Genomic DNA, 20187 nt, shown 5'->3' on the forward strand with positions numbered 1-20187 from the left:
TGTACATGTCTCTAAGTTCCTCCACAGATTACAGCTGAACACTGTGGGTTCCATAAATGGGTCATTCTTTGATCACCATATTTTTGTTGAGCCCTTTCAACTCAAAAGGAATTCTCCAAAGTAGACAACTCCCTAAAGTGGTTTTCTGATGTCGTGTAATCATTTTCTGTGGTGTGCAAATGCAAATATGCTAAATAAAGAAAAAATGGCATATGCTCAGTGGCCCACCCTTCCTAAATTAAATCTGCATCAGCCGTGATGGACAAGGGGGCTGATGAACTGAGCAAAACATACAGCCCCCTTCATCACGCCAGTGAGACAAAAGGAAGTGATCTGCATTATGGCTAACAGGGACTGCAATCTGGCCAGCTGAAGTTCAGAAAAGTAAAGTATTTTTGTACACCACATTTAAAAATGTCTTATTTATGAAGATAGGATGACTCTGTTAAAAAAAACATTAAGACTACGTTCATATTGCTTGAAATTACAGTAATCTGTCCACCAGGTTCCCCGGCATGTATATTGGCATTCTGCCGGGCAAAATACAGCTGCAGTGGTCCCATTATAGTGAATGGAATCCCTTGGGCGCGGCGGTGTCAGGCATGTGCTAGATCCGGCAATTCCAGTAGTCCATTCCTATGCCGGAACAAAATACTGGTGTTTCAGACGCCGATGTGAACCTAGCCTAATCTGCAGTTTACTGCCACTAATCTGTTAACATCATACAAACAATATGTACAAACATCATAAAAGAAAGGACAGTGTTTATAAGGTTGTAGGTAGCTCTTTACATAAAGGTGGTGATATCACCACCAATTCTCATTAAAGGGCACCTGCTATCACTCAGCCCTCTCTGGAACTGCCACGACCCCCTGTGGCACTTTGATTGACTGGGCCAGGCAGTAAAAAGATCATCACACCTGGACCTGTCAATCAAAGGGGAGAGGGTCCAGCAGTTGCAGAAAGAGCAGAGCCTCTAGGTGTAAAGGCAACACCCCTGTTGCTCGTAGAGGCTCGTTTGCATATATTAAAACATCATGTTTCTCAGTAATGTGGGCACATATGAACACGGGACCAACACAGATGCCTTCAGCTGTGAAGCACACATGTAACAGGTCAGCCATAGGTACAAATCTGCTGACAGACGCCCTTTAATGTGCACAGTTGGATCAGCCTAGGAAAGGTTAGGCACATAGATCTGGATGAAACGGGTGATACTTGGTTCACTAGCGGCCAAGTCTGGAGGTCTGTACAGACCTTGAAAGGGTTTTCTAGGCTTTTAATATTGATGACCTATCCTCAGGATCATCAATATCAGATTGCCGGAGGTCCGACACCCAGCACCCCTGCTGATCAGCTGTATGAAGAGAAGGCATGTGCCGTGCACGTTTACCGTCTCCTGTCTCTCCTTCTGTTCGTTGCTGCTATGTCTATGGCAAGCAGGAAGAGAGACAGGAGACGGCTCATGCGCACTGCGCGTGCTGTCGGAGTGCCGGATGTCGGATCCCCACTGATCAGATGATGATCCCGAGGATAGGTCATCAATATTAAAAGCCTGGAAAACCCCTTTAATGTTCAGTCAGGTGCTAAGCTAAGGAGAGATGCGGTATGCCTATACTGAAAATGATTACAGGCCTGTATGTCTTATCAGATCTTCACTGGTCTAGTCTTGATATACAGTAATACAGCTGGATATTTATCTACTTACAGATTAGCTTCCACATTTATTTTTCAAGGACACAAGCCGAGTTGTGTGAGTAGCTAATGTAGCACGGGTCAATGGGTTCCTCCCCGGCATTAATGTTTACACTGGAATGGAAAGATTACAAGTTTGGCACAAGTGGTCACTTACCCGTTAGTGAGGGCCTTCCTGATGAAGCCTTTTCTCCCTTTTAAGGTCAGTATGTGTTTATTCCTGGCGCAGTTTAATGCCTCAGCTGCTCCACCTATGACGATCACTACTGCATTACCAGGACGTTGGCTGGAGAGCAGGTAGTCTATGGAGGAGTGGGCCACTGAGCACATCCCTGTCATCAAAGTCAACATATAAGGTCATAACAATACATACCAGTAGGCAACTAACAATGTTCGCCCCCATCAGAAATAAAGCAAGGTTACCTTGATAGAAATAGGTCACTTGTGCCATCTAAGAGGACATTATACAAAGCACATTCAACATATACTTTCCTATATTCAATAAAATTAGCATTTAACAATATCGCTTCTGCCATAAACCAATCAGTGCATGTAAATGTAATACCATATTTCATAAGGAGACAAGAGAATTTTCCTTGAAGCTGCCAGGTCAGAAAACCAAGGAGTCAGGAGTTGGCAATAAACAATAGGTAGACGAGCCCTAAAAGATATGATCCTTCCTCCACAACAGGAACAACTTTTTATTCTTATTGACCTTCCATGGAGGATATGGTGCTCTCTTCTATTTTGTCCTCTCAGGTTATACTTTCTCCTTCTCATTTTCTCTTTTGGGACTATTCTCATTCCAGCTTTACATATGTTAGTAGCACCAGATTAAAGTAGAGAGAGGGGCTGAGAGGGGGCATTATATATACTGCAGAGCAATATGGGCGCCTTATATATACAGGGGAACACTATGGGGTGCCTTATTTATACAGGGGAACACTATGGGGTGCATTATTTATACTTGGAGGCACTACTGGGTACATTATGTATATTGGGGGCACTATGAGGACCATTTGATGTCCAGGCATTAGATATACTGGAGAGCATTATGGGGTGCCTTATTTATACAGGGGACCACTATGGGGTGCCTTATTTATACTTGGAGGCACTACTGGGTGCATTATTTATATTGGGGGCACTATGAGGGCCATTTGATGTCCAGGGAGCACTATGGGGGGGGGGGGCAATTGGCATTATGTATACCTAGGGCACTGCAGGGGTTGGGATGTTAAAAAAAAAAGCCTATGAAATCCATTTATTTTTAACAGCAGTAATGGATGCAAAATGGACATTTAAAATGGACAAATTGTGAGAAAATGGATGCACACACTTTCTCCTGGAAAGCAGCCCTCCATCAGCGCGAACTGTATGTGGGGACTGTATGCTGCTTCCTTTAATACAGCCATTGCACCCATACATCCATAAGGGGTGTGACAGAGCCTTTTTGGAAAGGTGTCCATGCCCTGAATAAATTTGGTGCTTTGTTGCTGGAGTGTTAGGTTGCTGTGGCAGTTGGCTCTTTACACTGACAATGACAGTCAGTCTATGTAAAAGGGGAAATTGATTCTACCTCTGTCTGCAGTCTGAGATACATCCATACCTGGCTCTTGTTGCTGATTGCTACTCTAATACTGACCCTGACATTGGCTTTGTCTTCTGCATTAGGTTTTTGTCATACCTGTTGAACTGGACACCTGCCATGTCTTGTTCTTCTCCAAGCTTTGACCCCTGGCCCATCCTCTGATTACATCTCCACCTCCTCATTCTTGGTGACAATGCCTCACTATATTCCTGACTACCTCCTGCCGACAATTGGTAACTTGTACTGGGGACTGTGACCTGGGAATCCAACCGGGAAACTCTGTATCTTTTTGCGAGGTTTAAGGGTGAAGAAGGGGGAGATTCCTTAGATTCCGCAACCAAGCCAAACTGATTACAGCTTAGAAGATGTACATCTCTGGTACAGAAACCATAATAACACTATGTGATAAGAGTCCAGGAAGCTGAGATGTCACATGCTTTAGTATTCCCAATCTCTATTCCTAACTGGGGGAGAAAGCAGGTTCTTGTCATTTTCTTTACAATACTTTGTAGCACAGTAGTCAGTCGGTACATTTACCTGCAGCCAGTAGGTAATCTCGGTATAAAGGCAACTTAAAGTTTCCTGCTAATGTGGTCAGATGTGGTTTCAAGTTGGGAAAGATGTGGGAAAATCCTGTACTATCTGTGCCAAAATTACAGAATGCTCCAATGCTCATGATGCCGTGAGGGTGGTATGCAAAGATGTAGTTGTGTTTCGGGTCTAGATCTGCAGTTTTATGGAGCTAGAAATGAACACAGAAGACCATAATTAATGTCTATTTCATTTTGTGTTATAATCTGTTTACTGAGACCATCTATATAGCAGGAAGATGATGTAAAGAGAAAAACTGCGTAATAAAGGTAATGTGGATGGTTAGTCTGAACATAGCCCTACTTTGTAATGTATCTCGGTGGGAGGAAAGGGAATAATATGATCTTAAAGGGGTCCTCTGGGCATTTCATCTAATTAGTACTTGCCAATCACCTGTGGAAGAAAGATGTTTTATATAGTACTTACCTGTCCTTTGCTCCGCTGATGCTGCCGTCTCCACCATGCCGTCATAGGCTGGGGGCTCTTCCGCTTGGGTTCCAACCAGATGTGGCTTCTTCTTTTCCTGTTCAGCTTTGTCAGTGGAGACGGCGGCATCAGCAGAGCGAAGGACGGGTAAGTACTATGTAAAAGTTCTTCCACAAGTTATTGCCAAGTACTAATTAGATGAAATGCCCAGAGAACCCCTTTAAAATAATATTATTCCCTTTCCTTCCACAGAGATACATTACAAAGGAGGTTCAGACTAACTGTCCACATTACCTGTATTACACTGTTTTTCTCTTTACATTATTATCTTGCTATATAGATGGTTCTAGCATCTTTGTGAACCTATATCATACTCTTGGTGGGTACTTTGGGAGGAAGACAGTAGACTAACTGGTGCACGTGAAATTGATGGGCATCCTTTTACATGCAATCCCATAAGTTTAAGTTTACAGAGAATCTTTTACCAAGAAATCCACTGTTAGGGTAATGCACACAAAGGTTTGCCAGCCATTCCATGCATTGGGGACTGCAATTTGAGGTCCTCAATACACGGGCACCATCCGTGCGGTTTCCACAGACGGATCCAGACCCGTTTAACTTGAATGGGTCTGTGATCCGTCCGCACTACAAAAAAATAAAACATGTACTATTTTTTGCGTTGCAGAGGTGCGGAGAGAAACCCCACGGAAGCACACAGAAGTGCTTTTGTGAGTTTCCGTGCCTCCATTCTGCACTGCTCCCTCGGGATTGCGGACCCATTCAAGTGAATGGGTCAGCATTTGTGAAATAGTGTGCACACTGCTGGTGGCCGCATATTGCGGACCCACTGTTTGTGGGCCGCAGTATGGGCACTGCCGGACATTAAGTTGCGTTAGTCCTACAAGGCATTGTGCCTGGTTTACCAGTGAATTTCCTAATGACAGTGGGCATCTTACTACTGGTAAGACGTATTCTATAGGTAGCACAGTAGTTAGGTGACCACATCCCACATGTTCCCTAATCAACACCCCAATACAACAATTCAAATTTTTACATTTTTTTTAAAGTGTTTCTGCAGAACATATACACCTCTATACTCCTTATATTCCCACCCACCTTTATTGGGAAATAATCTCTAAAATAATTCCACACGGTCCATTTACTCATCCAAAGAGACCTCCTTCCACCTGAAATATAGACACCATTAATAAGATGCAGATATGATAAAGGGGTTGAATAATAAAATGACATATTGTTGGATTAATACAACTATCTAATATGTAGACATAGATAAGCTCTGAAGAATACCGAGTCCTTCATGACGGGGTAGCCGACAAGTAGGGGGAAGAAAGCATATTGGGCTGCTCTGACTGTCCACTATTATTTCTGTTTTTCGGTCCCTTTGTAGTGTAGGAACCATTAAATGATGGACACCAATGGTGACTGATGGATCCCATTGACTATAATGGGGTCCTTTGGGTTTCTGTCATTGCTTTCATCATTCTATAGGTAAAATAATGCAGCATGTGTTCTATTTTCTCCCACCAAGTCTAGGATGGAGGCTCCTAACAGAACCTTTAACCCAGATGTGAATATAGCCTAAGACAGAAAAACCAATGTACTGGCAATGTTGTCTTCGCTTCCATATAAGCAAGCCCTGACTGAAAGTGGTCTGTGCCATGGGCAATAGAGGTCACAGATCCTGACCAACCACTACAGTTATTATACACATGATATGGTTTTAGACCATAAGCCCCAAATTGACAGTTTAAAAATTAGATTATGGAAAAGTGAGTTAATTCTGTAACCACCAGTGAAAGAGCAACAATATGGAGCATAGAAGGAATTCTAGCCAGTATTCGGGTAAGGCGCGTAGAATGGGGCCCGACTGTTGTACTTATGATGCACATTTTACTACTTACCTCTCGCTGGAGTTTTCCAGTCAGAGATCATCCAGATGATATAGATGGTAAACAATGTCCATAGTTGGCTGTATATAACCCAGCTGATCAGGAGAGCACACAGTGGACCTGAAAACACAAAATGGGGCAGATGTTCAATGGAAAATGAACCTTAATTCTGATGCGGTTTGTGCCAAAGAGTTTAACAAACCTTTCATCCCCGATCATAATTGGAGGTGAGAGCTGCATTTACATGGAGCAATCACCTCCGCTGAAAGGGGAGGAATGATCACTACTGCAATCATTCATCCCCACACAGATTCATTGTTTCAGGGCAGCAGACCGCAGATGATCTGCTGCCTAGGTATAATAATTTTTCTTGTTCATCGGGTGATCGGTGGCACCTTTACACTGGCCAATTTTTGGGATTGATCATTTGTACAAACGTTTGTTCCCTATAATCAGCCTGTGTAAAAAGGGCATCAAAAATAGTAAATTTACCCCAATTGTCATTACTGAAAAGACCTGATAAAAGGAGCAATGGCACATACAGTTGAAACGTTATCTTACATTTTCTGCCAATAAAAACTTCATAGACAGACAGTCACTGTATTATCTTTGAGTGCAAAACACAGAAATATACTGTAGTATAGGCCTTATCTATAGGAGGTTAAAACTGTATATATTAACTGCAGGGGAATTTTGGGATTGACTTGCGTCTGCGTGTGCAAAATGTGACTGTGTAAAAGCCCTTTGAAATGAATTTTTATTACAGAATGAGAACTGTAAGCCCTTGGAGAAGAAAAAGTGTGACTTTTGTCACCTGGGTACAAGCTACAAAGAATGGGCACATGGACATGTGTCTATCCCAGCTAAGCATCCCCCCACCACCACCCCATACAGAGGGATGAATTAAGAAACCACATACAAATTAATATTCCTTGGACTTGTCCTCTTAATAATCTTCTGTCCAGTCACCGACGAGGGATTTGAATAGTGATCCAGAAGGGGCGGCTGTGAAACCTGAGCCAAGGGCCGAAATGATAAAACATGAGTCTGACCATATGAACGGTGTTACACATGTGGGGGTCAGCCAAGATCTGAGTGTGTGCCTTTAATTTCCTCCTACCCCCAAGGAATCAGAACAACTATAATTTGTAAAGTAGGTTTCCTGTCTGTTTTGCTTGTTTTAGGTCCTTTTATTTTGTCTTTTTTGTATCTTTTTGTAAGCGCTGAAACCTTTTGTATTAAAGGGGTTCTCTGGGCTTTTAATATTGATGACCTATCCTCGGGATAGGTCATCAATATCAGATCAGCGGGGGTCCAACATCTGGCACACTGCACATGCCTTCCTTTCAAACAGCTGGTCAGCGGGGGTGCCAGGTGTCGGACTCCTGACCATCTGATATTGATGACCTATCCTGAGAATAGGTCATCAATATTAAAAGCCCGGAGAACCCTTTTAAAGTGTTTGCTTTAATGTAAGTCCCTGCATGCTCCATGGATCCATTGTCTTTTAAACGGCGTCTTGCTGTCTGACTGCTGGAGAGCAGTGACTGTGTGTGTTTGGGGTACCTAATGGCCCAGAATTCAGTAGGTGGTGGCAGCGTGTATCTGGGGTGCCTGGACTGTGTTGGGGTGTCATTTATGCTCAGTTTTCAACTTAAGTAAAAGTTGAGCACAAGATTGAGTAAGTGGAGTATATTAACCCTTGGCAGTCACACCCACGTCACATGCTAGGACGGACAGAAGCATGGCTTCAGCCAAGAGAACTTTTATTGGAGTGATTGTACAGCTCCATTCGAAGTTTTTTTGGGACTGACCAGTGCAGCGTGTTCTTGCTTCTGTCAGCCCCGTAGACACTTATTGCAAGGTTACTAGGTAGATACGGCTTTCATGACTATATGTGATAAGTGTGAACTACGGTAACTGTGTGACAGACTGGTACAGAGGAGGAGAGGACCTTGCCTGGGCTACGAGCGCCTACAATTTACAAGAAAAAGGAGAAGGACACAGTCTAGTAGTAAATCGAGGTGTCACAATTCCTTACTGGATCTACTACTAGACCTTGCCCAGTTTAGGCTGGCACCTATGTGAGCCGCAATGTTTCTCAATGTCTAAATATTTATACTTGACTCTCTGTTTCAGTGATGATGCCAGCATGAAATGACTCATTCTATGTCAGCAAGCTTAGACCAATAAGAAATTCCCCAATGGAGAAACACAGCTTTCATAAGGAAGGCCTGTACATGACAGTATGAAAGTCATCATTTCTGGGAAAACAGGAGGATCAGGATCTGTATGCAATCAGTTACTGAAAAAATGACTGTAATTATGACAAAATTCATCTTTTGTCTAGTACGTGCACCCGTGTTGTTATTTTCATACCACTTTATATCTTCACCTCGCTATATGTCTAAATGTGGAAAAATCCTTGAAGGTAGATCGTAAGCATCAATGTGTTCTGATTCAGAATCAGAAAAAGAGAGAAAGTATAAAGGACAGATAGAACTTTTTCTCTTTTTTGAATTTACTCCTGGTTTAGGCTTCAGAGACTGCATCAGGAATCCTGACCGTGTGGCTGTAGCCTAATGCTGCTGTCCAAAGGGTTGGGAGACACAGAGGCTTAGCACAACTTTGCCCAATCTCCCTTGGCCACAGACTGTGTAAATCTCCATAGAGGGACACAGTTGACCTAGGGCAAGGCCACCATTTTTATTTTATTTTTTGTGGGGTGGGGGGAGGGGGGAAATGAGACCCTCATTTTATAAATTGGGAGGCTGTCGAAGTATTAACCAGCACTAGATAGGGCTTCCCTTTCATACTTCGAGCTTTGTCCAAAGTGTGCTGGAGTAACATGCGGCAAGGACACATCTTTACCTTTTCATGTGCCATAAAATCAAATCCCCACCAGCTTTACATGGGACAATGATAGGGAACAAACTTTTGTATGTACATCTGTAAACACATCACTAGTATTCACGATTGGATCTTTTATGTAGAAATAAAAATCATCATTTTTTTGGCAGCATGTCTCCTTGTGTAATCCGGGGTAGGGGGGGGGGGGGGGGGTGCCCCTGACACATACACTGTATAGGGAAGACTTTTTTATTTTTTTATTAATGCTGAGAGCATCAGATAATTATGTACCGGGCCAGCTGCAGTGAGAAGAGCCTGGGGAGTCCACTGGACATCGGCCCACCAGGAAAACTCCTTGAAGGGTCTATAGGCAGTCAGCCCCCGAATGTATGACTGGGGTTTCCATCAGACAACCTGCTTACAACAAAGCTTACCTGTGGCTCTCATCATTTCTCCTCATACATCAAGTGAACTCCTAATTATGAGTCCACTGTATTCAGTCTTAGGGTATGGCCCGATGGCATGGCTAGCTGCATGTAGCAAAGACACACCCGTCTGCATCAGCCAATGGCCGCTCGATTATACCACAGTCATTAGGCACTTTGAGGCTTCATTAACCAAACAGCACTGTATTTGTAGTACACTGGTCCTGTGCCCATATTATGTTGCCCTTAATTAAGTCAATATATTCAGGTGACAGATCCACTTAAAGGAGTTATGCTGTCATTGATGTAGAATTTGAAAATAAGACATCAAATAGTACGTGACAATCTCTTTCTAGCAAAGGGAGAACCAGCCCTGTACAGCCCATAGGTCCAGAGATCTCCCCATTCATTTCTGCTATTCCTTTGCTCATTTTTTTCAAGCTGGAAACTCAGGCATTTGTCATTTCTTAAGGGCGTGCCCTCTGTGCTGCAGCTCTATCATATATCAGCTTAGGGGGTGTGTTCTCTTGCTGCAGCTCTCTTCCTATCACAGCTTAGGAGGGAGTGTTCTTTCTGCTGCAGCAATCTCCCTGTAACTGTCATAACTTCTAACATAGGTCTTTTGGAAGTGGAAGGACGGAACTGAACATGTGCGACCACCTCTGTAGGTAGAGGTGTACATTACTATACAGATACACCAGGGTGAACCATTATAATGAACTAAAGATAATATCTCATAACTATAGTGTTTTTGGAAGTAAATGACAAGTCACTAGTTTTTCATGCTGAATTAACTTACAATAACATTTAATGGCGGCACAGCGCCTAAAAGACCACGTTTATGGACCAAGGAATCAAATCAAATGTAGATATTAATAAATATTATTATACTTACCTAGTAGCAAAAAGGTCAGTATCCACTGCAATACACTAAGAGTCTGCAGGAGTTCATGATATGTACTGTTGTGTTTCCTCCTCTCTTCTCTCTGCAAGAACAAGAAGACACATTTTTAGAGGCCATGATAAAATCAAAAGTACGAATGATCTACAGTGCCTTGAAAAAGTATTCATACCTCTTGAACTTTTCAATTTTTTTTTACACCAACCAAAAGTAGCAAGCATGTGTGAAGAGAAAAGAAAATGATATATTTGATAATTTGTATTCAGACCCTTGTACTCCAAAACCCCTAAACAAAATCCAGTGTGGCCAATTATCTTCAGAAGTCATCTAATTAGTAAATAGAGTCCACCTGTGTGTAATTTATTCTCAGTATAACTAGAGCTGTTCTGTAAAGGCCTCGGAGGTTTGTTAGAGAATATTAGTGATCAAACAGCATCATGAAAACCAAGGAACACACCAGACAGGTCAGGGATAAAGTTGTGGAGAAGTGTAAAGCAGGGTTAGGTTATTAAAAAATATCCCAAGCTCTGAGCATCTCACAGAGCACCGTTCAATCCATCTTCCAAAAATGGAAGGAGTATGGCTCAACTGCAAACCTACCAAGACGTGGCCGTCCACCTAAACGGACAGCCCAGGCAAGGAGAGCTCTAATTAGAGAAGCGGTCCCCTGGTCTTTCTGGAGGAGCTGCAAAGATTCACAGCTTAGGTGGAAGAGTCTGTCCACAGGACAACTATTAGTCATTTGCCACAAATCTGGCCTTTATCGAAGAGTGGCAAGAGGAAAGCCATTTTTCAAAGCAAGCCATAAGAAGTCCCGTATGCAGTTTGCCACAAGCCATGCAGGGGACACAGCAAACATGTGGAAGAAGGTGCTCTGGTCAGATGAGACCAAAGTTGAACTTTTTGGCAACTATGTGTAGCAGAAAACTAACACTTCACATCACCCTGCACACACCATCCCCACTGTGAATTATGGTGATGACAGCATCATGCTGTGAGGATGCTTTACTTCAGCAGGGACAGGGAAGCTGGTCAGAGTTGATGGGAAGATCCAGGAGGAAGACCTGGTAGAGGCTGCAAAAGACATGAGACTGGGGTGGAGGTTCACCTTCCAGCAGGACAACGACCCTAAACATACAGCCAGAGCTACAATAGGATGGTTTAGAGCAAAGCATTTTCACGTCTTAGAATGGCCCAGTCAAAGTCCAGACCTAAATCCCATTAAGAATCTGTGGCAAGACATGAAAATTGCTGTTTACAGACGCTCTCCATCCAATCTGACTGAGCTTCAGCTACTTTACAAAGAAAAATGGGCAAACATTTCAGCCTCTAGATGTACAAAGCTAGTAGAGACATATCCCAAAAAACTGGCAGCTGTAATTGCAGCGAAAGGTGGTCCTACAAAGTATTGACTCAGGGGGGCTGAATACAAATGCACGCCAAACTTTCCAGATTTTTATTTATTAAAAACTTTGAAAACCATATATAATTTTATTTTCACTTCACACATACTTGTTACTTTGTGTTGGTCTATCACATAAAATCCCAACAAAATACGTTAGTTTGTGGGTGTAATGTGAAAAAAATGTTGAAAAGTTTAAGGGGTATGAATACTTTTTGAAGGTATTGTAATTATTTAGAATGCTGTCAAACTAGGATAGATGTTCTGCAGCATTTATAACTTGATTTTGGGGGGAGGGACGAGAAAAAAAACTGCACCACGTCCACGTGTAACAATAGCTTTGGTTCTACATTTTGGAGGGGCAGTAACCAGGACTACAGCATTGTCCATGTGGGTGGCTGTGCTTATAGCTCTGTTCACACCATGCTTCGGCTTTACTTCTGATGTTCCCACAGATTTATAAGGGGCTGAACGGGTTAAATGGACACCCTTTCAGCATACTGGACAGAATCCTTATTACTCCGTATCACAGAGCCATAGTGCCACCACGTAGGGCTTTCGTATAGCACCATAATCTCCTCTAGTACCAATGCTTTTTGGGTAGAATACTTCTGCAATACATCATGTAATGAACACTCCACAATGTTTCTCACAAAGTCCATATCTATCCATGAAAAAAACAACAACTATGTAGCGGTATAAAACATGGGCCCATAGATTTCTTTCAGTGCCATATAAGGCCATGTTCACACTTCAGTTATTTGGTCAGTGATTTCCATCAGTGATTGAGAGCCAAAACCAGTAGTGATGCCTACACAGAGATAAAGTATAAATGGAAAGATCTGCACTTCTTCTGCGCTTTTGACTCGCAACTGGTTTTGGCTCTCAATAACTGATGGAAATAACTGACCAAATAACTGAAGTGTGAACTTGGCCTAACAGATCAGTACAAGGCAGATCCATAAACGCTAGGCGAGCATCAGCCCTAGGTGAGTTTGTAGTTTACTTGTTGGAACCACTAGAAACCAGTTATGAGACATGTTTTTATGCCGTGTAACACTCACCTCCTGGTGGGAATCCATCTGACAGGCAGCGGTGGCTTTGATCACACATCTGCACATGCAAAGATCCACATAGGAGTCCAGCATTAAGGAAGCCAGTAAATGATACCACCTACTGCCGAAAGAAAGCAAACACTAGTGTCCATTGTGGGGGCATTAAAGCAAAACAAAAGCCACCATACACTTTAATGTCAGTGGGACTGGCCAACCGTCTAATGCAGGGATCAGCAACCTTCACTCCAGCTGCTGTGAAACTACAACCCCCAGTATGTTCACTTACTCGGCTGTTCTTATAACTCCCAAGAAGGATTCTGAGAGTTCTAGAACAGCTGGAGTGCCGGAGGTTGCCGATTCCTGATCTAATGTGTATGAGTGCCTTCAACTTCCTCCCAACAGCAGTGATGCTGGGGAGAAAAGGATGGGACACTTGATTTCAACATGTCCAACTGTCAGCAGCTTACTCTCCTCTCGCCATTCAGAACAAAAGCATGTTTAGCAGAATGTGTATGGGCGAGTCAGAAGGAATAGCTGTGGGCCGAAGTTATCTGAGACTTCTGGCCAGCTTTAAAGGGTGTATTAGGGTCTATTCACACATCCGCAAAACATGGACACCAGCAATGTGCCGCCACTTAATAGAAAATGCCTAATCTTGTCCGCAATTGCGGACAAGAATAGGACATGTTCTATTTCTTTTCAGGAACGGAATTGCGGACCCGGAAGTGCGGATATACGCAATTCCGGATCCGGGCAGCACATAGTGCGGCCCCATGGAAATGAATGGGTCCGCAATTCCGTTCCGCAAAATGCGGAACAGAATTACGGATGTATGAATGGAGCATTAGACACCCCAATCAGACAGATGATTGTCAGGAGGGAAGAGTTCCTTCCCGGCAATCGCCTGCTCGGTAGTGAAGGAGACCACTGTTGTTACATGCAGCGATCTCCTCCGCAGGGAGGAGCGATCGCTATGCCATTGCTCATCCCCATGCTGTACAGCGGTTTGCCGGCAGCAGATTGTAATTAGCTGAAAGATCTAAATTGCCCTTTCATTGGGCAGCATTAAGGTCCAGTCACACGTCTGCAATTTTGCGGAACAGATGCGACCCATTCATTTTCAATGGGGACAGAATGTGCTGGCCGCATCCGCATTTGCGGATCCGCAAAAAAATAGAACATGTCTTATTCTTGTAAATTCTTTTATTTAGAAAAAGTTTAAGATTACAAACATGAGAGTTATGTCACTCTCCGTAAACTACAGGGACACAAATATATAAATGATGAAAATCACATAATAAATAAAAAAAATAGGTCAAATGTACGAACATAAATTAGCATTGCATAGAATACAAAATTGGACAAGAAAAGGCATTTTCTATGAGAGCACCGGAGATGTGCGGTCCGCAAAATGCGGAACGCACATTGCCGGTGTCCGTGATTTGCGGATCCGCAAAACACATATGGACGTGTGAATGGACCCTAACACTGCAAGATGATCACAACAGCACTCTGCAAACACAAATAATAAAGTAAATACAATCGTGCCCGACCCACTATAGAAAATGTACTAACGCTAATACTACGTTATAAATGTAAAATTCTTGGCAAATACATTTTGTACAAAATTATTTGTGCCTGTCCTCCAAAGACAAGGCGGTTTCTTTAGGACAGGAACCTACACTAAATACTCTCTCCGCTGGTGCCATACTGGCCTCCATAAAATTCATTCTCTGAGACAAATACCCAAAATTGTAGTATAAAATGAGTGGTCGTCTTAAAGGGGTTTTCCAGGTTGCTGATATTGATGACCTATCCTCAGGATAGGTCATTAATGTTGGATTGATGAGGGTCCGACAGCTCTACCCCCCCCCCCCCCCCTTCTTAGCTTCCTATTTTTAACCCACTATTATCTAGTCATGGGTCATCTCTCAAAGCTATGTACGACACTTGGTCTTGCATTAAGCTGACCTATTTTTCTGATCTTACCGACCCCCATAAATGATAATTCACATGAATAATAAAATTCTATGTACAAATGTTAAACTCCTCCTGTGTACTAATAAGTGTCTAGCTCGGGCCTCCAGTTCAATATATTCTATTGCCCAGGATGATTGTGAAGTAGTCCACAGGCCACAGCATTAGCTTGTCATCCATACAGAAACCTACCTTCCCCCCAGTAGGTTAGGACGCTGGGCTGGGGACCTCTGAGGGGGTCATCCACAGCTGTGCACAGAATGGATCTCACACATGGTCCTGGGCTCAGGATCAGGGCAGATGCAGCGTCTGGTACCCACACACGCTCTCACACACAAGATGCAAGGCGGATCCTCATTTGCTGCTTTCTGCGGTTTCTGATTGGGCAAAAGGTTTCTTTTTTCTACTCCCGAAATTCATCAGATGCTATGATGTAGCAGGAACAGGAAAAGAATTAACTCCTGTCTGGCCAAAGCATGAAATAGGAAATGAAGGCTGAACGGCTATTCTTCTGACTTGTAGCCAGTTACATGCGGAAATCTGATCAGCTGCTTGTGTACATTTATACCATGAGGAGGTTTTTCTACCTTGTTTGTTTGAGATTTGACAAATAAAGTTAGTTGAATACACATTTGGGAATTAATGTTTTGTATGTTTTTCTAGTAAATTTTGTGCTGCACAATTGATCTAAATTGACTTCAAAACGAATAACAAATTGATATTTTTTCAGTCCTTCACTCATTGACCTCGAGGATTTAAAAAAAAAAGGAAAAATAATGACTGATGAAGACTGATACGAGGTGATGCCCAATTGTAATAGGCTGGGTACACATCAGAGGCTCCATTAGGACAGAGTGGCGCTCTAAATCCACAGCTCTATTTGTCGTGATGAGGGTACGTTCACATCTGCATTATGAAATCCGGCATCTCTGGATACTGCCGACCGCCGCTGGTTCTCCATTGACTATAATGGAATCCAGACACTTTTTGGCATAAATGTTGGATTTCGGACGGAGAAATACCACTGCATACAACATTTTTTTTGTCCAGCAGACAGCCAGGATTTATGCCTGAACAGCCTACCGGAACACCGTGTGAACCTAGTGTAACTTGTACATTTTACAAGGTACTGCTCCTGAAAAATCAGCACTGTGTGAATGCAGCCTAAGGCCTATTGCACACGACCGTATGGCCTTTTCAGTGTTTGCGGGCCGCAAAAAATACGGATTACGTCCATGTGCATTCCGAACGGAACAGCTGGCCCCTGATAGAACAGTACTATTCTTTTCCGTTATGCGGACAATAATAGGGCATGTTCTATCTTTGAACAGAACGGAAAAATGTAAATATGGAAACAGAATGCATACGGAGTACATTCCGTTTTTTTGCGGACCTATTGAAATGAATGGTTCCATATACGGAAAGCAAAAAAACAGAACGGAAAACTGCAAGAGGCCAATATTCACCCGACATATTGAAAGAAAATGGCCATTTTGCATCCGTTTTTCACAGCATTTGAAAATTGGTGAATTTCATTGTGTTGTTTTTTTTTTAAACCCTCAACTCCACAGTGCCCACAGTATTATAAATGGCCCCCACATATATAATGCCCGCCCATCCCAGCTGTGCTGATAAAGAAAAAAAAAAAGAAATAAAATGTACTGGAGGCAGCAGGACCTGAAGCTCCCAGTGTCGTGACGTCACATGATCACGCCTCCAGTCTGCGTACCTGTGGTATTTGTTTTTTCATAGTGTGCCTGTTTTTTTTAACAGCCATAAGGCCTCATGCACACGACCGTTGTGTGCATCCGTGGCCGTTGTGCCGTTTTCCGTTTTTTTTAACTGACCCATTGACTTTCAATGGGTCCGTGGAAAAATCGGAAAATGCACCGTTTTGCAGCCGAGGCCGTGATCCGTGTATCCTGTCCATCAAAAAAATATGACCTGTCCTATTTTTTTGACGGACAACGGTTCACGGACCCATTCAAGTCAATGGGTCTGTGAAAGAACAAGGAATCACACAAGATTGGCATCCATGTCCGTGATCCGTGGCCGTAGGTTGCTTTCATACAGACGGATCCGAAGATCCGTCTGCATAAAAGCTTTTTCTGATCTAAGTTTTCACTTCGTGAAAACTCATATCCGACAGTATATTCTAACACAGAAGCGTTCCCATGGTGATGGGGACGCTTCTAGTTAGAATACACTGCAAACTTTGTACAAGACTGCCCCCTGCTGCCTGGCAGCACCCGATCTCTTACAGGGGGATATGATAGCACAATTAACCCCTTCAGGTACGGCACCTAAAGGGGTTAATTGTACTATCATATTCCCCTGTAAGAGATCAGGGCTGCCAGGCAGCAGGGGGCAGACCCCCCCCCCCCTCCCCAGTTTGAATATCGTTGGTGGCACAGTGTGCGCCCCCCATCGGGCCCCCCCTTCCTCCCTGTAATGTTAGAAATCGTTGGTGGCACAGTGTGCGCCCACCATCGCCCCCCCCCCTTTATTGTAATAAATCGTTGGAGTTCTTTTATATCATCGGATTGGAGTTTTCTCCAATCCGATGGTATATTTTAACTTGAAGCGTCCCCATCACCATGGGAACGCCTCTATGTTAGAATATACTGTCGGATATGAGCTACTTCGTGAACCTCAGATCCGACAGTATATTCTAACACAGAGGCGTTCCCATGGTGATGGGGACGCTTCAGGTTAGAATACACTACAAACTTTGTACAAGACTGCCCCCTGCTGCCTGGCAGCACCCGATCTCTTACAGGGGGATATGATAGCACAATTAACCCCTTCAGGTGCGGCACCTAAAGGGGTTAATTGTACTATCATATTCCCCTGTAAGAGATCAGGGCTGCCAGGCAGCAGGGGGCAGACCCCCCCCTCCCCAGTTTGAATATCGTTGGTGGCACAGTGTGCGCCCCCCATCGGGCCCCCCTTCCTCCCTCTAATGTTAGAAATCGTTGGTGGCACAGTGTGCGCCCACCATCGCCCCCCCTCCCTCCCTCTATTGTAATAAATCGTTGGTGGCACAGTGTGCGCCCACCATCGCCCCCCCCCTCCCTCCCTCTATTGTATTAAATCGTTGGTGGCACAGTGTGCCAACCACCATCGGCCCCCCCTCCCTCTATAGCAGTAACAACATTGGTGGCAGTGTGCGGCCTCCCATTCCCCCCCCCCCCATCATTGGTGGCAGCCGAGTTCCGATCGGAGTCCCAGTTTAATCGCTGGGGCTCCGATCGGTAACCATGGCAACCAGGAAGCTACTGCAGCCCTGGTTGCCATGGTTACTTAGCAATAGTACAACAGTATAAGATTCATACTTACCTGCTTGCTGCTGCGATGTCTGTGAACGGCCGGGAGCTCCTCCTACTGGTAAGTGACAGTTCTTTAGCAATGCGCCGCACAAACCTTTCAGTTACCAGTAGGAGGAGCTCCCGGCCGTTCACAGACATCGCAGCAGCAAGCAGGTAAGTATGAATCTTCTACTGTTGTACTATTGCTAAGTAACCATGGCAACCAGGACTGCAGTAGCGTCCTGGTTGCCATGGTTACCGATCGGAGCCCCAGCGATTAAACTGGGACTCCGATCGGAACTCCGCTGCCACCAATGATGGGGGGGGGGAAATGGGAGGCCGCACACTGCCACCAATGTTGTTACTGCTATAGAGGGAGGGGGGGCCGATGGTGGTTGGCACACTGTGCCACCAACGATTTAATACAATAGAGGGAGGGAGGGGGGTGCGATGGTGGGCGCACACTGTGCCACCAACGATTTATTACAATAGAGGGAGGGAGGGGGGGCGATGGTGGGCGCACACTGTGCCACCAACGATTTCTAACATTAGATGGAGGAAGGGGGGGCCTGATGGGGGGCGCACACTGTGCCACCAACGATATTCAAACTGGGGAGGGGGGGGTCTGCCCCCTGCTGCCTGGTAGCCCTGATCTCTTACAGGGGAATATGATAGTACAATTAACCCCTTTAGGTGCCGCACCTGAAGGGGTTAATTGTGCTATCATATCCCCCTGTAAGAGATCGGGTGCTGCCAGGCAGCAGGGGGCAGTCTTGTACAAAGTTTGTAGTGTATTCTAACCTGAAGCGTCCCCATCACCATGGGAACGCCTCTGTGTTAGAATATACTGTCGGATCTGAGGTTCACGAAGTAGCTCATATCCGACAGTATATTCTAACATAGAGGCGTTCCCATGGTGATGGGGACGCTTCAAGTTAAAATATACCATCGGATTGGAGAAAACTCCAATTCGATGGTATAAAAGAACTCCAGACTTTACATTGAAAGTCAATGGGGACGGATCCGTTTGAAATGGCACCATATTGTGTCAACATCAAACGGATCCGTCCCCATTGACTTGCATTGTAATTCAGGACGGATCCGTTTGGCTCCGCACGGCCAGGCGGACACCAAAACGACTTTTTTTTCATGTCCATGGATCCTCCAAAAATCAAGGAAGACCCACGGACGAAAAAACGGTCACGGATCACGGACCCACGGACCCCGTTTTTGCGGACCGTAAAAAAACTGTCGTGTGCATGAGGCCTAAGGCTGGTGCAATTCTGCCTAACCGTTTAAAAAAAGGCCCATTGCTTTCAATGGGGTCTATCTGGCTGTCAAAACAGTCAAGAATAGGACATGTCCTATTTTTGGACGTCCATTACTTATCGGTCTTTAAAAAAGAAACTGCCGTGGGAATAGCCCCATAGGCTGCAACGCTTCTAAAAACAGCTATTAAAAGAAAACCAACCCTTTCCCCTGTAGTGTGAATAAAGCATTTTTTGCAGACCATTCACCTCAATGGGGGCGAAAAAGATGCATAAATATATATATATAACATTTCCTATTCTTGCCTATTTTGCAGACAAGAATAAGACGTTTGTTCTCAGCCAGTATTGGAGTTTGGCAGACTGCAAAAACTGATACAGCACTCATCCACTTAAAATCTACCTCCCATTGTATTTAATGGCACTCGATATCCACATGGTGGTAAAATATAAACATGTCCTAGTTACTGCAAAGCCGTGGCAGAAATCCAAGGGTCAGTTTTGAATGGTGCAGTCCATCCACTGCGTGCACCTACCCTGGAAAATCCAGCAGGTGTAAGGTAATTCTACCGCATGTATACTATTCCTGTAGCACGAGGACAATGAGGCGGTGAACGCTACAGCTGTGTCATAAGGGATCTGGAGGCAGAAATTGTCATTTTCCTTCTGTTTCACATGTTTAATTTCCAAAATTATAAAGTGTATGCAACATTTTCAGTGTCAGAAAAAAGTAGCTGAAAAGCCAGGTCAGAGCAGGAATACACAAGCAAAAATTTGCAGTATGACATTTC

The 20187-nt window shown here is 44.0% G+C and overlaps 1 protein-coding gene across 1 annotated transcript in view; it reads right to left on the reverse strand.

Moving 5' to 3' along the window:
* Nucleotides 1-15142, reverse strand: part of LOC122935739 (diacylglycerol O-acyltransferase 2-like) — a 29069-nt gene extending 13927 nt beyond the window's left edge. Inside the window, exons 1-7 of the mRNA XM_044291604.1 lie at nt 15013-15142; nt 12853-12964; nt 10381-10471; nt 6223-6330; nt 5417-5487; nt 3821-4025; nt 1853-2027 (exon numbers count right to left, since the gene is read on the reverse strand). Coding sequence (XP_044147539.1) covers nt 1853-2027; nt 3821-4025; nt 5417-5487; nt 6223-6330; nt 10381-10471; nt 12853-12936 — 734 coding nt within the window. The 5' untranslated portion in view covers nt 12937-12964; nt 15013-15142. The remainder of the gene's footprint in view (nt 1-1852; nt 2028-3820; nt 4026-5416; nt 5488-6222; nt 6331-10380; nt 10472-12852; nt 12965-15012) is intronic.
* Nucleotides 15143-20187: the final 5045 nt, after the last annotated feature.

This window comes from Bufo gargarizans, chromosome 4, assembly GCF_014858855.1.
Source record: "Bufo gargarizans isolate SCDJY-AF-19 chromosome 4, ASM1485885v1, whole genome shotgun sequence".
NCBI classification, from domain to species: Eukaryota; Metazoa; Chordata; class Amphibia; order Anura; family Bufonidae; genus Bufo; species Bufo gargarizans.